The 20,000-nt window shown below is 34.1% G+C and overlaps 1 protein-coding gene across 1 annotated transcript in view; it reads right to left on the reverse strand.

The window, feature by feature from the left end:
• Positions 1-20,000, reverse strand: part of LOC106876839 (corticotropin-releasing hormone-binding protein) — an 87,118-nt gene that overhangs the window by 13,491 nt on the left and 53,627 nt on the right. The window contains exons 5-7 of the mRNA XM_089358109.1: positions 17,702-17,906; positions 15,331-15,500; positions 10,790-10,846 (exon numbers count right to left, since the gene is read on the reverse strand). Of these exons, the coding sequence (XP_089214235.1) occupies positions 10,790-10,846; positions 15,331-15,500; positions 17,702-17,906 (432 nt within the window). The remainder of the gene's footprint in view (positions 1-10,789; positions 10,847-15,330; positions 15,501-17,701; positions 17,907-20,000) is intronic.

Raw genomic sequence — 20,000 nt, forward strand, 5'->3', positions numbered from 1 at the left:
GTGTGTGTATGTGTACGCGCGCATCACTGAACCACGGGAAGTACCCAAACGATTTCATTCAAATTTTACACATACACATACCAAAAAAATTTTCAATTTCTTACATAAGTCGAGCCCGGAGCAATCTCTTATATCTTACACCGGTTCGATATTACGTGTCAAAAGTGAGACAATGAAATCACTGTTACGTGTCAAAAGTGAGACAATAAAATCACTGTTACGTGTCAAAAGTGAGACAATAAAATCACTGTTACGTGTCAAAAGTGAGACAATAAAATCACTGTTACGTGTCAAAAGTGAGACAATAAAATCACTGTTACGTGTCAAAAGTGAGACAATGAAATCACTGTTACGTGTCAAAAGTGAGACAATGAAATCACTGTTACGTGTCACAAGTGAGACAATAAAATCACTGTTACGTGTCAGAAGTGAGACAATAAAATCACTGTTACGTGTCAAAAGTGAGACAATAAAATCACTGTTACGTGTCAAAAGTGAGACAATAAAATCACTGTTACGTGTCAGAAGTGAGACAATAAAATCACTGTTACGTGTCAGAGGTGAGACAATAAAATCACTGTTACGTGTCAAAAGTGAGACAATAAAATCACTGTTACGTGTCAGAAGTGAGACAATGAAATAACTGTTACGTGTCAGAAGTGAGACAATAAAATCACTGTTACGTGTCAGAAGTGAGACAATAAAATCACTGTTACGTGTCAAAAGTGAGACAATAAAATCACTGTTACGTGTCAAAAGTGAGACAAGAAAATCACTGTTACGTGTCAGAAGTGAGACAATAAAATCACTGTTACGTGTCAAAAGTGAGACAATAGAATCACTGTTACGTGTCAAAAGTGAGACAATAAAATCACTGTTACGTGTCAAAATTGAAACAATAAAATCACTCTTACGTGTCAGAAGTGAGACAATAAAATCACTGTTACGTGTCAAAAGTGAGACAATAGAATCACTGTTACGTGTCAGAAGTGAGACAATAAAATCACTGTTACGTGTCAAAATTGAAACAATAAAATCACTGTTACGTGTCAGAAGTGAGACAATAAAATCACTGTTACGTGTCAGAAGTGAGAGAATAAAATCACTGTTACGTGTCAAAAGTGAGACAATAAAATCATTGTTACGTGTCAAAAGTGAGACAATAAAATCGCTGTTACGTGTCAAAAGTGAGACAATAAAATCACTGTTACGTGTCAGAAGTGAGACAATAAAATCACTGTTACGTGTCAGAAGTGAGACAATAAAATCACTGTTACGTGTCAGAAGTGAGACAATAAAATCACTGTTACGTGTCAAAAGTGAAACAATGAAATCACTGTAACGTGTCAAAAGTGAGACAATAAAATCACTGTTACGTGTCAGAAGTGAGACAATGAAATCACTGTTACGTGTCAAAAGTGAGACAATAAAATCACTGTTACGTGTCAAAAGTGAGACAATAAAATCACTGTTACGTGTCAAAAGTGAAACAATTAAATCACTGTTACGTGTCAAAAGTGAGACAACGAAATCACTGTTACGTGTCAAAAGTGAGACAATGAAAGCACTGTTACGTGTCACAAGTGAGACAATAAAATCACTGTTACGTGTCAGAAGTGAGACAATAAAATCACTGTTACGTGTCAAAAGTGAGACAATAAAATCACTGTTACGTGTCAAAAGTGAGACAATAAAATCACTGTTACGTGTCAGAAGTGAGACAATAAAATCACTGTTACGTGTCAGAGGTGAGACAATAAAATCACTGTTACGTGTCAAAAGTGAGACAATAAAATCACTGTTACGTGTCAGAAGTGAGACAATGAAATAACTGTTACGTGTCAGAAGTGCGACAATAAAATCACTGTTACGTGTCAGAAGTGAGACAATAAAATCACTGTTACGTGTCAAAAGTGAGACAATAAAATCACTGTTACGTGTCAAAAGTGAGACAATAAAATCACTGTTACGTGTCAGAAGTGAAACAATAAAATCACTGTTACGTGTCAAAAGTGAGACAATAGAATCACTGTTACGTGTCAAAAGTGAGACAATAAAATCACTGTTACGTGTCAAAATTGAAACAATAAAATCACTGTTACGTGTCAGAAGTGAGACAATAAAATCACTGTTACGTGTCAAAAGTGAGACAATAGAATCACTGTTACGTGTCAGAAGTGAGACAATAAAATCACTGTTACGTGTCAAAATTGAAACAATAAAATCACTGTTACGTGTCAGAAGTGAGACAATAAAATCACTGTTACGTGTCAGAAGTGAGACAATAAAATCACTGTTACGTGTCAAAAGTGAGACAATAAAATCATTGTTACGTGTCAAAAGTGAGACAATAAAATCGCTGTTACGTGTCAAAAGTGAGACAATAAAATCACTGTTACGTGTCAGAAGTGAAACAATGAAATCACTGTAATGTGTCAAAAGTGAGACAATAAAATCATTGTTACGTGTCAAAAGTGAGACAATAAAATCACTGTTACGTGTCAGAAGTGAGACAATAAAATCACTGTTTCGTGTCAAAAGTGAGACAATAAAATCACTGTTACGTGTCAAAAGTGAGACAATAAAATCAGTTACGTGTCAGAAGTGAGACAATAAAATCACTGTTACGTGTCAAAAGTGAGACAATAAAATCACTGTTACGTGTCAAAAGTGAGACAATAGAATCACTGTTACGTGTCAGAAGTGAGACAATAAAATCACTGTTACGTGTCAGAAGTGAGACAATAAAATCACTGTTACGTGTCAGAAGTGAGACAATAAAATCACTGTTTCGTGTCAAAAGTGAGACAATAAAATCACTGTTACGTGTCAAAAGTGAGACAATAAAATCAGTTACGTGTCAGAAGTGAGACAATAAAATCACTGTTACGTGTCAAAAGTGAGACAATAAAATCACTGTTACGTGTCAAAAGTGAGACAATAGAATCACTGTTACGTGTCAGAAGTGAGACAATAAAATCACTGTTACGTGTCAGAAGTGAGACAATAAAATCACTGTTACGTGTCAGAAGTGAGACAATAAAATCACTGTTACGTGTCAAAAGTGAGACAATAAAATCACTGTTACGTGTCAAAAGTGAGACAATGAAATCACTGTTACGTATCAAAAGTGAGACAATAAAATCACTGTTACGTGTCAAAAATGAGACAATAAAATCACTGTTACGTGTCAGAAGTGAGACAATAAAATCACTGTTACGTGTCAAAAGTGAGATAATAAAATCACTGTTACGTGTCAAAAGTGAAACAATGAAATCACTGTTACGTATCAAAAGTGAGACAATAGAATCACTGTTACGTGTCAGAAGTGAGACAATAAAATCACTGTTACGTGTCAGAAGTGAGACAATAAAATCACTGTTACGTGTCAGAAGTGAGACAATAAAATCACTGTTACGTGTCAAAAGTGAGACAATAAAATCACTGTTACGTGTCAGAAGTGAGACAATAAAATCACTGTTACGTGTCAAAAATGAGACAATGAAATCACTATATATGTGTATCTATGTATATAATAGTTTCACTATTATATGGTTTCAATTTCATTTACTTTCACTACCTCTGTATATATATTAGTTCCATTTATATTCGTATCACTATGTATTTATATGCATGTTTGTGTGTGTATATATATATATATATATATATATATTACAGTTCTATATTTAAGAGATGAGTAATTATGTACATTATTTACACTATTTACATTTGACGGATATTTATCCTCGTCTTGTTTGTTGTTAACACAACGTTTCGGCTGATATACCCTTCAGCCTTCATCAGGTGTCTTGGGGAAATTTCGAACCTGGGTTCTCATTCGTACGGCATATTTTGATGTAATCATTATTATTATTATTAGTATTATTATTATTATTATTGAGGTCACAGCCTGGAATCGAACTCGGAATCATGGGGTTAGTAGCCCGCGCTCTTAACCACTACGCTATACGCTCACGGGCTGTGACCTGAATAATAATAATTATAATAATGACACCAAAAAATACCTAAGGGATGAGAACCCAGGTTCGAAATTTCCCCAAGACACCTGATGAAGGCTGGAGAGTATATCAGCCGAAACGTTGTGTTAACAATAAACAAGACGAGGACAAATATCCTTCAAATGTAAATAATGTAAATAATATATATATATATATATATATATATATATATATATATATATATATATATATATATATATATATATGTGTGTGTGTGTGTGTGTGTGTACTAGCTGAAGTACCCGTTCTTTGGACGGTTTAATTTGCTCTTCAATCAGCTCGTTAACCTATCAAAACTAAAATTTTAATTCAGAGCGGAAAATCATCCTTTATATAAACCCATGAAAACCCTAGGCACTATTTCAGCGAGCTTTGTGTCTTCCGTTATCCTATGTAAAACAAGAAATCCCTTTCAAGTACTAACATCATAGGCAAAACGTCAAATAGTTCAAAGTCAAATGTTAAACTTAACATAGAAATAGTTTAGGAATTCTTGATCGTGAAATATGGAAAAATATAATCTTAAGGAAACGTACCTTCTATTAGAAGTGCAAAGAGTGGAAATATATCCGAGGGGAAACAAAAATTTTACAACAGTTGATAGTTTACTTACTGAAACAACGCCTTAAGTTTGTAAAAGGGAATGCATTAAAAACGAAATACAATAAGTGTGATAATGCTGTCGTTTTTCACAACTGATACCCACGTTTGACCTACCCTGCATTATTTTCTACAAACAATTTAGGTGAACGATACACATTTTTTAGCGCCAGTCGATGTTATTATCAGCTTAAAAAAAATAATAAAATACATTTCTTATAATACTTCCTATAAAAATCGATTATATAGGAAAAAATTGTCGACTATATAAGATAACAAAATGACCGCCTTAACGTGACCAAACAATATAAAAAATGTTTTGAAAATTTGCTTAAGAAAACGTATATTCCCAGGAATAAAAATTGTATGGTTTTCATGCCTAACCAGTGCAGCATTTTCGTGCAAACTTTGTGTGCACTTAACAGCTGATAGAGTAAAGCTCACATGTAAGTACAATGCATCTCAATTCTCGCACTGCTCAACGGGCCGCAATATCGATTTTCGAAAAAGTAAGTAGATGCGGTCCTTGCTGGGCGGCAGACGAAGCTCTGTATAAAATTTCAACGAAATCGGATGAAAGGTACAGAAGATAAATGCGGTCGTATGCAATTGTCCACACACACACACACACACACACACACACACACACACACACACACACACACACACACACACACACACAGAGGAAACTTCAGCTTTATATACAAGATATATATATGTACGCATATTTATGTGTATATATATATATATATATATATATATATGTATGTATATATATATATTATTTTATTTAAAAGAGTTCCAACGTATTCGCCTTTATATATTTAATCCTTTATATTGAACACTCAATATTTCATATATTCAATAAGACATATTCCATATATTCAATAAGACATATTCCATATATTCAATAGGACATTCAATACTTTATTTCATTGTACCATCCATTTTTATATTATATATTGTATATTCCATATTCTATATCCCACATTAATTTTACAAGAATATCAATAAAACATAAAAAAACAGACAGAGTTGGAACTCTTTTAAATAAAATAATATATTCCTCTATACACAATCATACAAAACCCCTTTTTTTGTATTTATTTTTACTCACACACACACACACACACACACACACACACACACACACACACACACACACACACACACACACACACACACACACATATATATATATATATATATATATATATATATATATATATATATATATATATACATATATATGTATATATACGCATATATTTGTATGTACATATTATACCAGGTTAATAAGTAGAACTTCCATGTTGAAGTGATGTATTTTGAGTAGATATAAAGAATAATAATAAATGGAGCAAAACGCATATAATCAATAAGTTCCTTTAATTCCTACATATGTTTGGAATATGGACATAAATTCATCGTCAGGGAACCATATCTCAAATGCAAGACATGCGTTAAATGCTAAGGTTACGTACGAGTAATAAAACTATATAGCTAAGTTAAATGACCGCTAGAAACAAGAACGGTAGTTTACAGGGAGCTGTTTAGGGAGAGAGGCTATGAACGCTATACCAAATTAAACGAAGAGAAAATGAACCACAGAAAAATTTTAAAGTTAATAATGATAATACAGGAGAAAGGGAGAGAATCCAATGAATTCTTTATATACTATTCGTAGTGAAAATGAACGTATATAATGAAGGAAAAATTAAAGAGGGAATGTAAATATAATTATGTCGCTTTATTTGTTTATTCAAGCTACTTACCACACAGCCACTCCTGCGCCTTTCTCTCTGTGTGTGTGTGTATATATATATATACTTTCAGTAAGCAAACTAAAATAAGTGGAGATGGATCCATTTATTATTTTATAATTTTGGACAGATAAAGAAGAAAATGAAACTAGGTCGCCCATTGTTGGATATCAATAACAACGTATTTATATTATATACGTTTATATATATTTATATACATTTTTACATAGATAAAAAGCTTCGATCTGTTGTGCCAAAGAGATTGTATTATGACGGGGAGTGGGTTCTCTGTTTACTTGATAAGGTGCTATTCAACAAACAAGCAAATAGACATGATTGTAAGATAGCTTACGTCTGTCATTTCAAATGTTTTTCAAAATAATAAGGTTCTGGAACATTTTGAATTCAGTGCAAGGGTAGGTAAAGATTATGACATTTGATCTTATGTAATAGGCAAGTGCAGTGTGAGAATAATTAATAGTAATCGCGTCTGCTATTCTTTCCTAATGAATTGACCTGTCGATCACAAACAGGTTTTCAATATCAAAATAACCGGCTGTGTAGTAAGAAGCTTGCTTCCCAGCCACATGGTTCCGGGTTCAGTTTCAGTGCGTGGCAGCTTGGTCAAGTGTCTTTTACTACTGAGTGGATTTCGTAAAAGGAAAATTAAGGAAGCCTGCCATATATATATATATATATATATATATATATATATATATATATATATATATATATATATATATACGTTTGTGTGTGTGTTGTATATATATATATTGCATATATGTGTGTGTGTGTGCCTTTGTGTATGTGTTTGTTCCGTACCACCGCTTGACAACCAGTGTTGATGTGTTTACGGCCACGTAACATAACGGTCCGACAGGGTTAAACAAAATAAATCCTGGGGACGATTTGCTCGACTAAAACCCTCCAAGGTGGTGCCCCAGGATGGCCTTAGTCAAATGACTGAAACAAGTAAAAGATAAAATATAAAGAACTGGCAATAATTTATTACACAATCATCAGGAAATGTGATAGAAAGGATCTTATTGTCACTCGTTTATTCCATGTTGATGTTTGAACGCTCTTTTTTCCTGTGACCAATTGCGTCTTTAAAAATGAGGTAAATAATGATTTTTACAATATCAAGCTCCTTAGCCTGTATCTGTCAAGTCATTCAATAATGACAAGAGAAGATACCAACTCTCGGGTATATTAGACGCTATTCTGCCAAATATGAATATTACAGATAATGGCATGTGCTTCAGGGAGGCAACATATTCTGTTTCGAATGAGGTATTTGGAGTGCTTCGCAGGGAGTATTGAGATTGATCCGCCGCGAACAACATTGAAATTAATCATAACACATGAATCAGGGTAATTGAGAAAGAATGCCTAACGAAAAAGAGAATCTTTCTGGAATGTACTTATCTAAAATGACAAGTACGAAAGTCTTTAAGAGTATGATGGGCTGAAACAAGAGTCTATTGGCTTCACAGATCTGGTTCATCTCTGTCTGCTGATCGTACAAAACTGCCAGCTGAAGAAAAAAACACAAGATCTTACCAACATGAAAGGAAAACCTTCAGCCTGTTTTGTATACTGATTTTTGAATTCACGAATTTGTTCAAAAACATCAGAGAAGGTATAACTTGCTAATAAACTTAAGGTGAGTGAATCTTAAAGTAGGTTTAGGTCAAATAGGCTGGCAATTGACATGACGTACTCCTTGAGGCAAGCTGCCTAAAAAGTTTACTGCAGAGAAATCAAGAACTGTACATTGCGTTAGTGTCACTAACGCACGGACGTAGCGGGAAATGTACAACAGTTTTTAAACTTAATCACATGTTCATTCTTTACAAACAGGAAACATTCAGAGCATTGATTGTTTGGTACTATTACTAAACATGTTCAGTCAACTGTGTCAGTGTTAACTTACGACGCCAAACATTGTCACTTGATACTAACACTACTAACACACGGACGTAACAGGGAACCTACAAACATTTCTAAGACCATTCAAGTGACTATCTTCTACCAATCTTCTGTGTATATATATATATATATATATATGTGTGTGTGTGTGTGTGTGTGTGTGTGTGTGTGTGTGTGTGTGTTTGTGTGTATATATATATCTAGCTAGAGGCGATGGCTTCTTGGAGCTAATTCACGGCAGCTTTCGTCCTAATTTTGGGACTGCCATGTTGGCTTGGCGATAACTATTAATTTCCAGTACCGCTGTCGTAGTCTCCTTTAGAGAGACTTAGAAATATTAATAACTCTATTTCTGAAAACCAGTGGATAGATTCCACTGAAATTAGATAAATAACTTTCGAACAGATAGTCAGCAGCGCCGCCTGGCTAGGGCTTGGCTGCTCTGCATTGACAAGGGGCAACACCCTGAAACTAGTCTGCAGATGCCAAACCAGCAGGGGGACACTGCTGACCTCCCCTGTTCGAAGGTTATAAAGGACACAGGTTTCGTGTGTCACATAGCTAGCTAGAGGCGATGGCTTCTTGGAGCTAATGCACGGCAGCTTTCGTCCTAATTTTGGGACTGCCATGTTGGCTTGGCGATAACTATTAATTTCCAGTACCGCTGTCGTAGTCTCCTTTAGAGAGACTTAGAAATATTAATAACTCTATATATATATATATATATATACATATATATCGTGTTGTCCAGACTAAAGATCCGGTGAATCGGTGCTAACGTTGCAACATAATTTACGTAAACCATAATAAAGGATCTGGACGAATAACAGATACATTATTCAAGTAAATCTCGTAAATTTCATTTAAAAATTCTTTCTGTTTCTACATGCAAATCAAATCTCTCTCACTCACGTACTTCCTCTCTTCACACAAACACGTGTTTTTTGTATGATCGCTTCAAACTTATAATTTAGTTTTTCAAAAAAAAAAAAAAATTATAATAATAATAAAATAAAATAATAAAAACCCGTGCGTGTGAAACAATTTTTTGTAAGCTCTTCAATAAACAATATCAACCATTCTGCATTTATATCATGTATTGAGAATTAAACTTAAAAGAACTTAATCAATCAAGAACACGCGCATTTATTTGTTTAACTTGAAAGAGTGCTACTTTTTTTTTTAACATATGATTTTGAATCTAGAAGTGGGAAGTTTAGAAAATTGTGTAATGTGTTTTAACGTAATATGTGGTTCCTTGTGGGATTAAGATTTTAGTTCTGTGTTCAAATATTGAGATTGTTGACGATGTTCTTGACGTTATCCAAAATAGTGTTGAAGTATTTTTATGCTTGCGGTTCAAAAGGGATTTGATATGAATTGATGTTTTTCTTTATTTTTGTTCTATCTAATAGATATTCTTAAACTTACAAGGTTTTAAAAAGATGTTATTCGAGTGATTTATCTTCTTCATACACGTTTTTTTAAAATTTTTGGAAAATTGTTCGTAGAATATTTTAATCCCGTGTTATTTCTGTTTAACTGTCTTGTCAACTCCAAAACCAAAATTTAAATTAATATCGCAATATGACAGTATACTGAAAATACTAAAACAAAAAAATCATCTCACATAAGTAAACTTCTCCCGAAATTCATACATGTAGAGAACTTTTTTATATACAAATGTCGACTTCGTATTTTGCTCACACTTTGAATTAGGTTCGAGAAGCGTAAATGGAAATCTTCAAGTCTGCCAATTCCACCACTACATTATTAACTCTAATAATGATTTATAACTTTGGCACTGATAGACTATTGAGCATAGTGCATTTTGTAGCCCAAGATGAAACACAATCAGACACTCGTGTATTTCGATATATCATCCTAAAGGAGCAGAATTATATGTTTTACTCTGCATCTTTCTTTTAAGAGATTAATTCCGATTTATAGTATAGTATTTGGAGTATGGAAGCAGTCCATTAAATCGATCCACGTATCTGACTAGTATTCATTTTATCGACTCTGGAAAGCTGAAATGCATAGTCGACTGGAAATCGAGTGACGCAACTAAACACCACAAGTTATATTCCTGACGGTGTAGCGATTCTATCACTTATACTGAAGAGAATATAATTGTTTAAATCCAGTCTAGAAGAGAAAATAATTGCTCGTATCTACACGTATTTGACTGAAACCTATTATATAGCCCCTCTTAAGGATGAATATTAAATATAACAGCAGTGGTATTTCATCTTAGAACGTAAAGTGTCATTAATAAATATCATAGCTATTTTGCCCGCAGCCCTACAAGTTGCAACACATCGCTGAGTTTTCTTACCTCATAGTATAGGAGTATAAGACTTATCTAAATTTCTACGGTGGGTATTAATGTGATTTCAAGATCAATTAGTACATGTATTTACAAATAATTACTTACAAAATGCAGCAGTTAAGAATATAATACCATTACTTTACCTGGCTGTTATATTTCAGAGATGGGGTGAGTTGTTTCCTAAAAAACGACTGGAGACTCTGCAAAAGTAAAGAAAAATAAATATGGAGACGAATAGCAGAATGATTAATGATTCATTCCAGTGATATTGATGTAAGTCTACATGAATCGTATATAAGCATTTTTGAGAAGCGAGTATCATGAAGCCTGGTTCATCATGAAGTAGGCTACGCTACTAAAAAAAATTCAAGGCAACTTCTCGTTGGGCGTAACATTTATAAAAACCCGTGAACGCTGTCTGCCTACGACAGACAACATAGTCACATAGATGTCCACGCAGTAACACATTTTAGCTTTGTATGTATTTATGTATGTACACACACACACACACACACACACACACACACACACACACACACACACACACACACACACATATCTTTAGTATGTAGGTAACGAAAATAATGTCACATTTTTTACTTGAGAAAAACTTGCATATTGTTAATGTTCCACTTCCAGAGTGTATTTGTAATGTGCGAGTTATTTCTTTGATTTCTTTATCTGAAATCCGAGCGTATTCAGAATGTCAGATAGGCATTTTCTCAGAAACCAACTGCACCAATTATTATTGGTGTATGTATGTATGTATACATGCACATATGTATGTATGCATGTACGTAATGTATGTATGTATGCATGTAGGTAGGTATGCATGTGCATATATATATATATATATATATATATATATATATATATATATATATATATATATATATATATATATGTATGTATTTATGTATGTATGCATGTACGTACGTATCTATCTATCAATATACATATTATAAGATCTGGTAATTAGTCATATATTAATATATTAATTAATATCGATTAATTATCAGGGGGCCAGCACATTTAAAGAATCAAAGAGATTCAGAAATATTATCTGCAATCTCAGGGGATTAAGGTACATTTTAAAAAATAACGTCGACCGCTAACGTGGACAATTAATGCGCTAGAAATAGATCACATCTTGTGTCTATTAAGATCTAAAAAGTTCTCAACATGAAATATAGCAGCATACCAAAAACGTGAGCAGGCAAGACATTTAAAATCACCTAAAAAAATCATTATTAAACAGGAACCAGGTTTCGGATTTAACAAATTCTTACCATTTGTCTATTCCTCATCAGCCTGATTTGTAATGTAACAGCAATTATCAGAATCGTATACATAGTTGCTCACCGCCATGGGTGCGCGTGCATATGGTTCTGCTTAATAGACACAATATGTGATCTATTTCTAGCGCATTAATTGTCCACGTTAGTGGTCGACGTTATTTTTTAAAATGTACCTTAATCCCCTGAGATTGCAGATAATATTTCTGAATCTCTTTGATTCTTTAAATGTGCTGGCCCCCTTATAATTAATCGATATTAATTAATATATTAATATATGACTAATTACCAGATCTTATAATAATATTTACCCATTACTCATGTTCTCATACTGAATATATTCGACGCAGTAAATATTTTCTGCGGATATATTCTTGGAATTAGCGCGCCAAAACGAAGACTTTTGAATTTTACCATTAAGCTGTAATTAGCAGAACCATATACACGCGCACCCATGGCGGTGAGCAACTATGTATACGATTCTGATAATTGCTGTTACATTACAAATCAGGCTGATGAGGAATAGACAAATGGTAAGAATTTGTTAAATCCGAAACCTGGTTCCTGTTTAATAATGATTTTTTTAGGTGATTTTAAATGTCTTGCCCGCTCACGTTTTTGGTATGCTGCTATATTTCATGTTGAGAACTTTTTAGGTCTTAATAGACACAAGATGTGATCTATTTCTAGCGCATTAATTGTCCACGTTAGTGGTCGACGTTATTTATCAATATACATATATATACATATATATATTTATATATGATATATATATATATATATGCATTTATATTTCTAGTACGATTGTTTCATACGACTCTATTTATTTAAGCATTGCTTAAATAAATTGATTCGCGTGAAACGATCGTACTGCATTAACTTTGGATATCCTTGTCGCTTATTTTGATTTTAATCACCTTATCTTGAAATTGTATGGATAATACTATACTTAATTCTGGTGCCTAAACATAAATATCATATTCACCTTGAATCTCTCTCTCTCTCTCTCTCTCTCTATATATATATATATATATATACAATGAGATATTATAATAGTAAATTAATATATTATAACATTTGCCGCTAAAACCACCTTAAAAGCTCTAAGACACGAGTGATTGGTAGGTATTCACTGCAGCATGATTTTGATATGTAACACGTATTTGAAGATGTAAATTCTACTTTTACTGCATATTTTTGCAAGTGTGTATACATATTGCTGTGAAACGGCGTTGCTTGTATAGGTATATGTAGATCCTTGCACATTTATATAACGAATATCGACGCTGATAATAGCAGTAAGCATATTTTATTTACTTTTAACCTGAGACGAGATCTTATACGCATTTAACCAAACGTTTAATTTATTATCTTTCGACAACTTGTGTTTTTAGAGTTTTTACGGTGGTTTTAGCGCCTTTTGGCCTCTATTTCAGCGGGGGGGGGGGCGTATTGCCAATCCCTTGTTATAATTATTCTCTTTTACTCTTTTACTTGTATCAGTCATTTGACTGCGGCCATGCTGGAGCACCGCCTTTAGTCGAGCAAATCGACCCCAGGACTTATTCTTTAGAAACCTAGTACTTATTCTATCGGTCTCTTTTGCCCAATCGCTAAGTTACGGGGACGTAAACACACCAGTATCGGTTGTCAAGTGATGTTGGGGGGACAAACACAGACACACAAACATACACACACATATATATATATACATATATACGACGGGCTTCTTTCAGTTTCCGTCTACCAAATCCACTCACAAGGCTTTGGTCGGCCCGAGGCTATAGTAGAAGACACTTGCCCAAGATGCCACGCAGTGGGACTGAACCCGGAACTATGTGGTTGGTAAGCAAGCTACTTACCACACAGCCACACCTGCGCCTATATATATAATTTTTAATATAATATTTGGAAAATTTGCCTATAAGGTTTTTACTTTCGCGCTGACCTCCTGATAAAATCATGAATGATTTTATCCTTTATAATTTAATTTATATATATATATATATATATACCCACACAATCGAATTGACAAATGAAGAACATAGCAACACACAGCATATTTAGTTAGAATTACATGTATTTAGTAATAGTTTGACTCAGTTCTATATTATTTAAAGCCTTTTAGGCGTCACATACGTCCAATTCAGCATGTTTTGGAAGACATGTCGTCACATGAAGTAGCCAATAAAATATGTCTGTTGCATAGTTGTAAAAGCACTTACGTTCGGCGTAATCATCTAATCATTACCTGGATGTCGTATTTGTTTTTGAGAGAGGCACCGCGATGGAAGAGACCCGAAGGCATGTGTGAACAAAATTTGGATACTGCACTATGAAAATATACCTGCCTGCTCACCGATCACTCGTTTTCTGTGACATTTTGACATGGTGCGAAGACACGATTTCCGCATTCCTATCCGGAATTTGATCCCGAGGACTTAGTTTTGTTTACAAAGTTAAAATCATGCCAATAACATTACCATTTCAGAGACAGAAGATCTGGAAAGAAAGTCACTACTTGAACCTTGCACTACCCACTAATTCACATCTTCACTAATTCTTAAATCACAAATTCTAAACTTTTCTACTTGTTACAATCACAGAGTTGTGACTAAGCCAAAGCTTAACTACATTCGACTTGCTTCACCTAAACCCTTCAAGGACTCCAGCGCTTATTTTCGGTTTCGTTGGTCCTTTGTCGAAATGCAATGTTATTGAGACGTAAAAAATCCCCGGGGCTATAGAAAAAAAGGTATCGTCAAAATTTCTGCGCAGTGTGATTGAAAAGCAAGAGAACATAGTTGTGAAGCACGCTTCCCCTCACACAGCTACGTCGGTGCCTGGTTAAATAGCAATTAATAAGCATGTATTAAGAGTTATTTTCATTATTTACATTATTTACATTATTTACATTCGACGGATATTTGTCCTCATCTTGTTTGCTGTTGTTAACACAACGTTTCGACCTGAACAATAACAATAATAATAATAATAATAATAATAACATCGAAAAAAATTTAGGAATGAGAACTCAGGTTCGAAATTTCCCCAAGACACCTAAGAAGGCTAGAGGCTATATCAGCCGAAACGTTGTGCTTACAACAAACAAGATGAGGACAAATATCCGTCGAATGTAAATAATGTACATAATTCCTCATCTCTTAAATATAGAAGAGTTATTTTATTTTCTAATATGAAACAATCACATTTAGCAAAAATACGCTCACACATACGCACGCCCACACATACACACATACAATATACACACAGACGTACACACATATATAAAAAGAGAAAGAAAGAAGAAAATTGGAGGGAGAGAAAGAGAGAGAAAGAGAGGGAAAGTCAGAAAGGAGGAGAGTGAAACAGAACATATGTAAACCTACCTCACGGCGTTGGGGTATATTGATGAAGTTCATAGTCGACGTAATTCCCACGTTTACAGCCACTGTTTTGATTATAGATGGGAAGATGAAAGAGAAACTGCAGTTCATTTTGATACCGTAGTTCTTTAGTGTGTAGGTTCCTGAGTGCGTAATTGATATGACGTTGCAAGCTGGAAGTAAATTAATGAAGCAAATAAAGTAAACAAGTAGATATAGTTAAGAAACACTAATAGAGCAGTGATTAGATATAACAATGTGTTTGTATGCACTGTATATTTATGTATTGCACTCGCTCTTATATAAACATACATACATACATACATACATACATACATACATACATACATACTTGCTGAATGCCGTACACAATAATCCTTTTCAGGAATAGCGTAGACGATCATTTAACTTAGTTCTAGCCTGAAGTATTCAGGAAAATATATTGTCAAACGATTATGGCATTTGACTTAAGATGGTGAGCTCATAGGTTCGATTCCTGTATTGACAGAGTTTTTGTGCTTTCGTGAACACGGCTATTCATTTCACGTTACGCTAATTGACTCAGAAACTAACACCAGAGGAAACTGGTAGTTAAACCTGCAGGGGAATGTTGTCCGATTGAGAAGCGTGTCTTTGTCTCTGGATTGCCTACATAACTTACATCTCTGGATAAAGAATTCTTTCAGACACACACATACACGTATCTTTAATCATAAAATCAGGAAGTATGAGAGGTGAATATAGACTTCTTTATGATTTCCATATAATTACAGCTGTTTTGTAATCTTCTCTATGTAGTATCGTTTATTTCAACCTTTCAAATAATACACATATTTTACATGTATAGCATGCTTACCATTATAAAATACAAATGTATATTCAGATACAGATGTAGAATAAAGAAAACTATTTCATCTGATAATATATATTGCAACATTATTGCTAAATCCAGGATGTATCCATATTGTTTTAGTCCCCATATGTAGCTCGCAAAAGTTGTAACATTACGCCTTTCCTGAACTCTAAAAGATATATAACTATACAGTCTAGTAGCAATGCGGCCCTCCACTGTCCCTACGTATTTCTATATATGCAAACGACATGCTGGTGCGGTCTGACAATAATATAAGACAAGTTTGCGCTCTTAAGGGAAGGAACAGAAAACCTCGCTTTTGCATCTTATAAGTGTCCGGGTTAAGAGATACTTTTTCTCAGTTAAGTAGAGTTTGCATATCCTACTGCTATTAAAGTAATATCTACACATATATATTCCACTTTATGTCGTTAAATGCAGTGTTTTCAATTCGTTTGTCTTTACGTTCTGAGTTCAAATTCCACCGAGGTCTACTTTACCTTTCATCCTTTCGGGGTCGATAAATTAAGTACCAGTAGCGTACTGGGGTCGATCTAATCGACTGACCCCCTCCTCCAAAATTTTGGGCATGGTGCCTGATGTAGAAAAGAATATACATTGTTTTCCTTCAATGTCCATGTATGCTTCGCTAGGGATGTGATATTTAGCATCTCTTGGATATTAAACGAGGATTTGTTGTTTAACCTGGCTCTGAATAGAACTCAATATACGTATGATTCAGTACTAAGCGTCAGTTGAGTACACAATGGTAATAAGAATAGGGATTGATAAGAAAATAAACAATTATGCTTCATTAACTTACAGATGTTTCTGCTATGAGGTACAAAACACTCATAATCGAGTGCATGAGTATCACCCTAAAGCAATTCATGTTTGAAGCTCCGACGAAGCTATGAGTTGATACTCAAGCAGTCAAGTATGACTTCATTGTAACTTATAGCAGAAATAGCTATGAGCTGAAGACGTTCATAGCGTAATTGTTTATTCTGTTGTCAAACCAATTTCTTATATATACATACAAACAAACACACATACATTAGCACCACTGAGGATTGCTGGGGCACTGGGATATGTAACACACTGCCTAAATACCAATATTGAGAAATTAGGCATCTCAAAACCAGAAAGGGAAAAGCTGATTCGAAGACTACAGATCCAATCCATCACTGAAACTGTAAAAATCTGTAAAACTTTCTAGAAGTTTATCATTTAAATATATATGAGCATGTCTAGATACGCAAGTATATGCATGAGAAGACATACATAAAACAAAACATACGTACATACATACAAAAATACCCTGTTATTGATGCTGAAATTCCAGCAAAAGAGGCTTGGATCTTGGTTAGAAATTACCTCTTTCTCTATTGGCAAGAGATCTTGAAATAAAACTGAATAAGGACATACATACATGCATACGTACGTACGTACGCACGCATGTACATATATACATACATACATCTGAATATATGTGTATATATATTTTAAATCGGTACTTACGCAATGAGTTCTTGATGAATTTTACCCGTAAGGTGAAACCCTGTCCTTTTATTGGAACATAAAAGTTAATAAGAGCTGCGTTCTGTGATGCAATGAACTTGCGTCTTGGCCTATTGATTCCACAATATCTTTCATCGTATAGATTCCTGGGTAGATCGTTAGGACTGGGGAAGAATTGGTTGTTCAGTTCCCAACCATCAATGATCTACAAAAGACAAAAGTAATAATTTTACTCATATTTTAGTATGTACGGAAATATTTATCGAATATTTTCAAAGTACAGATTTTTTCAGTAGTGTAAAATTTCACTAAGAAACTAACACTTGAGTATTCCACTTGATCCGATCAACGGAACGGCCTGTCCGTGAAATTAACGTGAAAGTGGTCAGCACTCCACAGACACGCGTACCATTAACGCAGTTCTCGGTGTGACACAGACTGTGACAAAGTTGGCCATTTGAAATACAAGTAGAGCACGTTCAACTGCGTGGAATGGAACAATGTGAAATAAAATGTCTTGTTTAAGGACATAACGTGTCACTGGTATTTGAACTCACAACCTTACGTTCACTAGCTAATAATCCTATAACAACTAAGTCATGCGCTTTCGTGTCATTGTACTTATTAGGGATAGTGTAAAATCTTCTATTTATACACTATCATTCAGAAGAGATCTCGTTTAAAAGTAGGTTGTAAAACTCCTAGAAACGACTAGTTTTGTTATTTTTATTGTTGCTGTTTGGATATGAAGAGGTTATAGTGGTGGTGGTGGTGGTGTTATTTAGCCCCAGGTCAGCAAGAAAAACTTTTTCCTAACATCTATTTAGGACCAGTGAAAATTAAACTTGCCGGTCAAATGACTGTCGAATCATCCTTCTTGATTCATACAAACTACTGATCTTTGATATATATAAGAAGCAAAATTATTTCCTTTTTGAGAGAAAACAAATGATAACTCTAAGGTTTCCATATGTTATTTACTGGGAAACAGGTCGTAATGGGATTCACAATATGTTTCCACGTGCATATAAAGCTTTTAGTCCAAGTGGAAAAATGTAACTTTTTTAAAATTATTTTTTCTATTTGTTTGTTTTCTAAAATTAGTATAATCCCAATACAATAAAATTTGATACAGAAAGCTGATTTCGTAATTTACAAAAATGCTGTTGGTATACTTCACCACAACTTCAAAAGTTGCAATATTTAGCACAGAACATTACTACCATTTATAAAATAATCGGAAAGTAGGGGGTGGCTAATTTAACATTGAAACTAAACTAAAATGCAAGACCCAATGTATGAACGAAAGTGTTTTTTAGGGAACAAATAATTTGTGAAATGTTCACATCATAATGTGTAAATTGAGACAGAAGTTAGCTGAACCATAATGGCGAATGTGAAATACCTAACAATAGATTCATAAGTTTCTTTATTGATTTAGCATTGCAAGTGGTATGAAACGATATTTTCTATTGTGCTGCTCTATGTTGGGATCGTCTTGTTGACAAACCACAGCAGTAATTGTTTTCACCTCAATAGACGTCATTGATTGGTTGAAATTACCGAAATACGACAACTTTAACACGAAATAACTTCGAAAAATAAAGAATTTTCTTAAAAACGCCAAGACTAAATGATGTTTTAAATGACACATTCTACCAGCTTACGAAATTTGAAAGTGTTTAGTCACAAAAAATTATTTTTTCTATGTGCCGGCCAAAACGAAAAGATTGCATTTTAAAGCTATACCAATTATACTATTAAAAACAAAAAAAATATCTGAATACATTTGTACAAAGTCAAGAAAGAGGTTATGAATTTTTAATTCAATTCATCATGAATTTGTTATCATTCATTATGAAGTCAACAATAAACAGCATCCAGCAGTGAAACTACGAAAACTCAAGCTTGTCAGCAATTAAATATAAACCTTTGGTCCGAATCAAAACAAAATCGAATGTCCATGGTTTTGTGTTCAATTACCGCCGAAGACGGCTTTGACTTTCACCTTTCCGATGCTGATAAAATAAGCACCTGTTGAGCACTGGGTTCCGACAGTATGGGTTGAATATTGTTTTTAAGAGTGTAATGTGTAAAAAGAGGACAATATAGAAATGATATTGATTAAAGTAGTTACATGCATCCATCTGTACTTCCATCTATATCCAGACTTATATGTACACATATAAATATGTTCACACACACATACACACACGCGCGCGCGCATTCACACACACACACATCTTCTATCACTTGCATCAGTCATTAGACTGCGGCCATGCTACGGCACCACCTTGAA

This window comes from Octopus bimaculoides, chromosome 9 (assembly GCF_046866305.1).
Source record: "Octopus bimaculoides isolate indiv1 chromosome 9, ASM4686630v1, whole genome shotgun sequence".
Taxonomy (NCBI): Eukaryota; Metazoa; Mollusca; class Cephalopoda; order Octopoda; family Octopodidae; genus Octopus; species Octopus bimaculoides.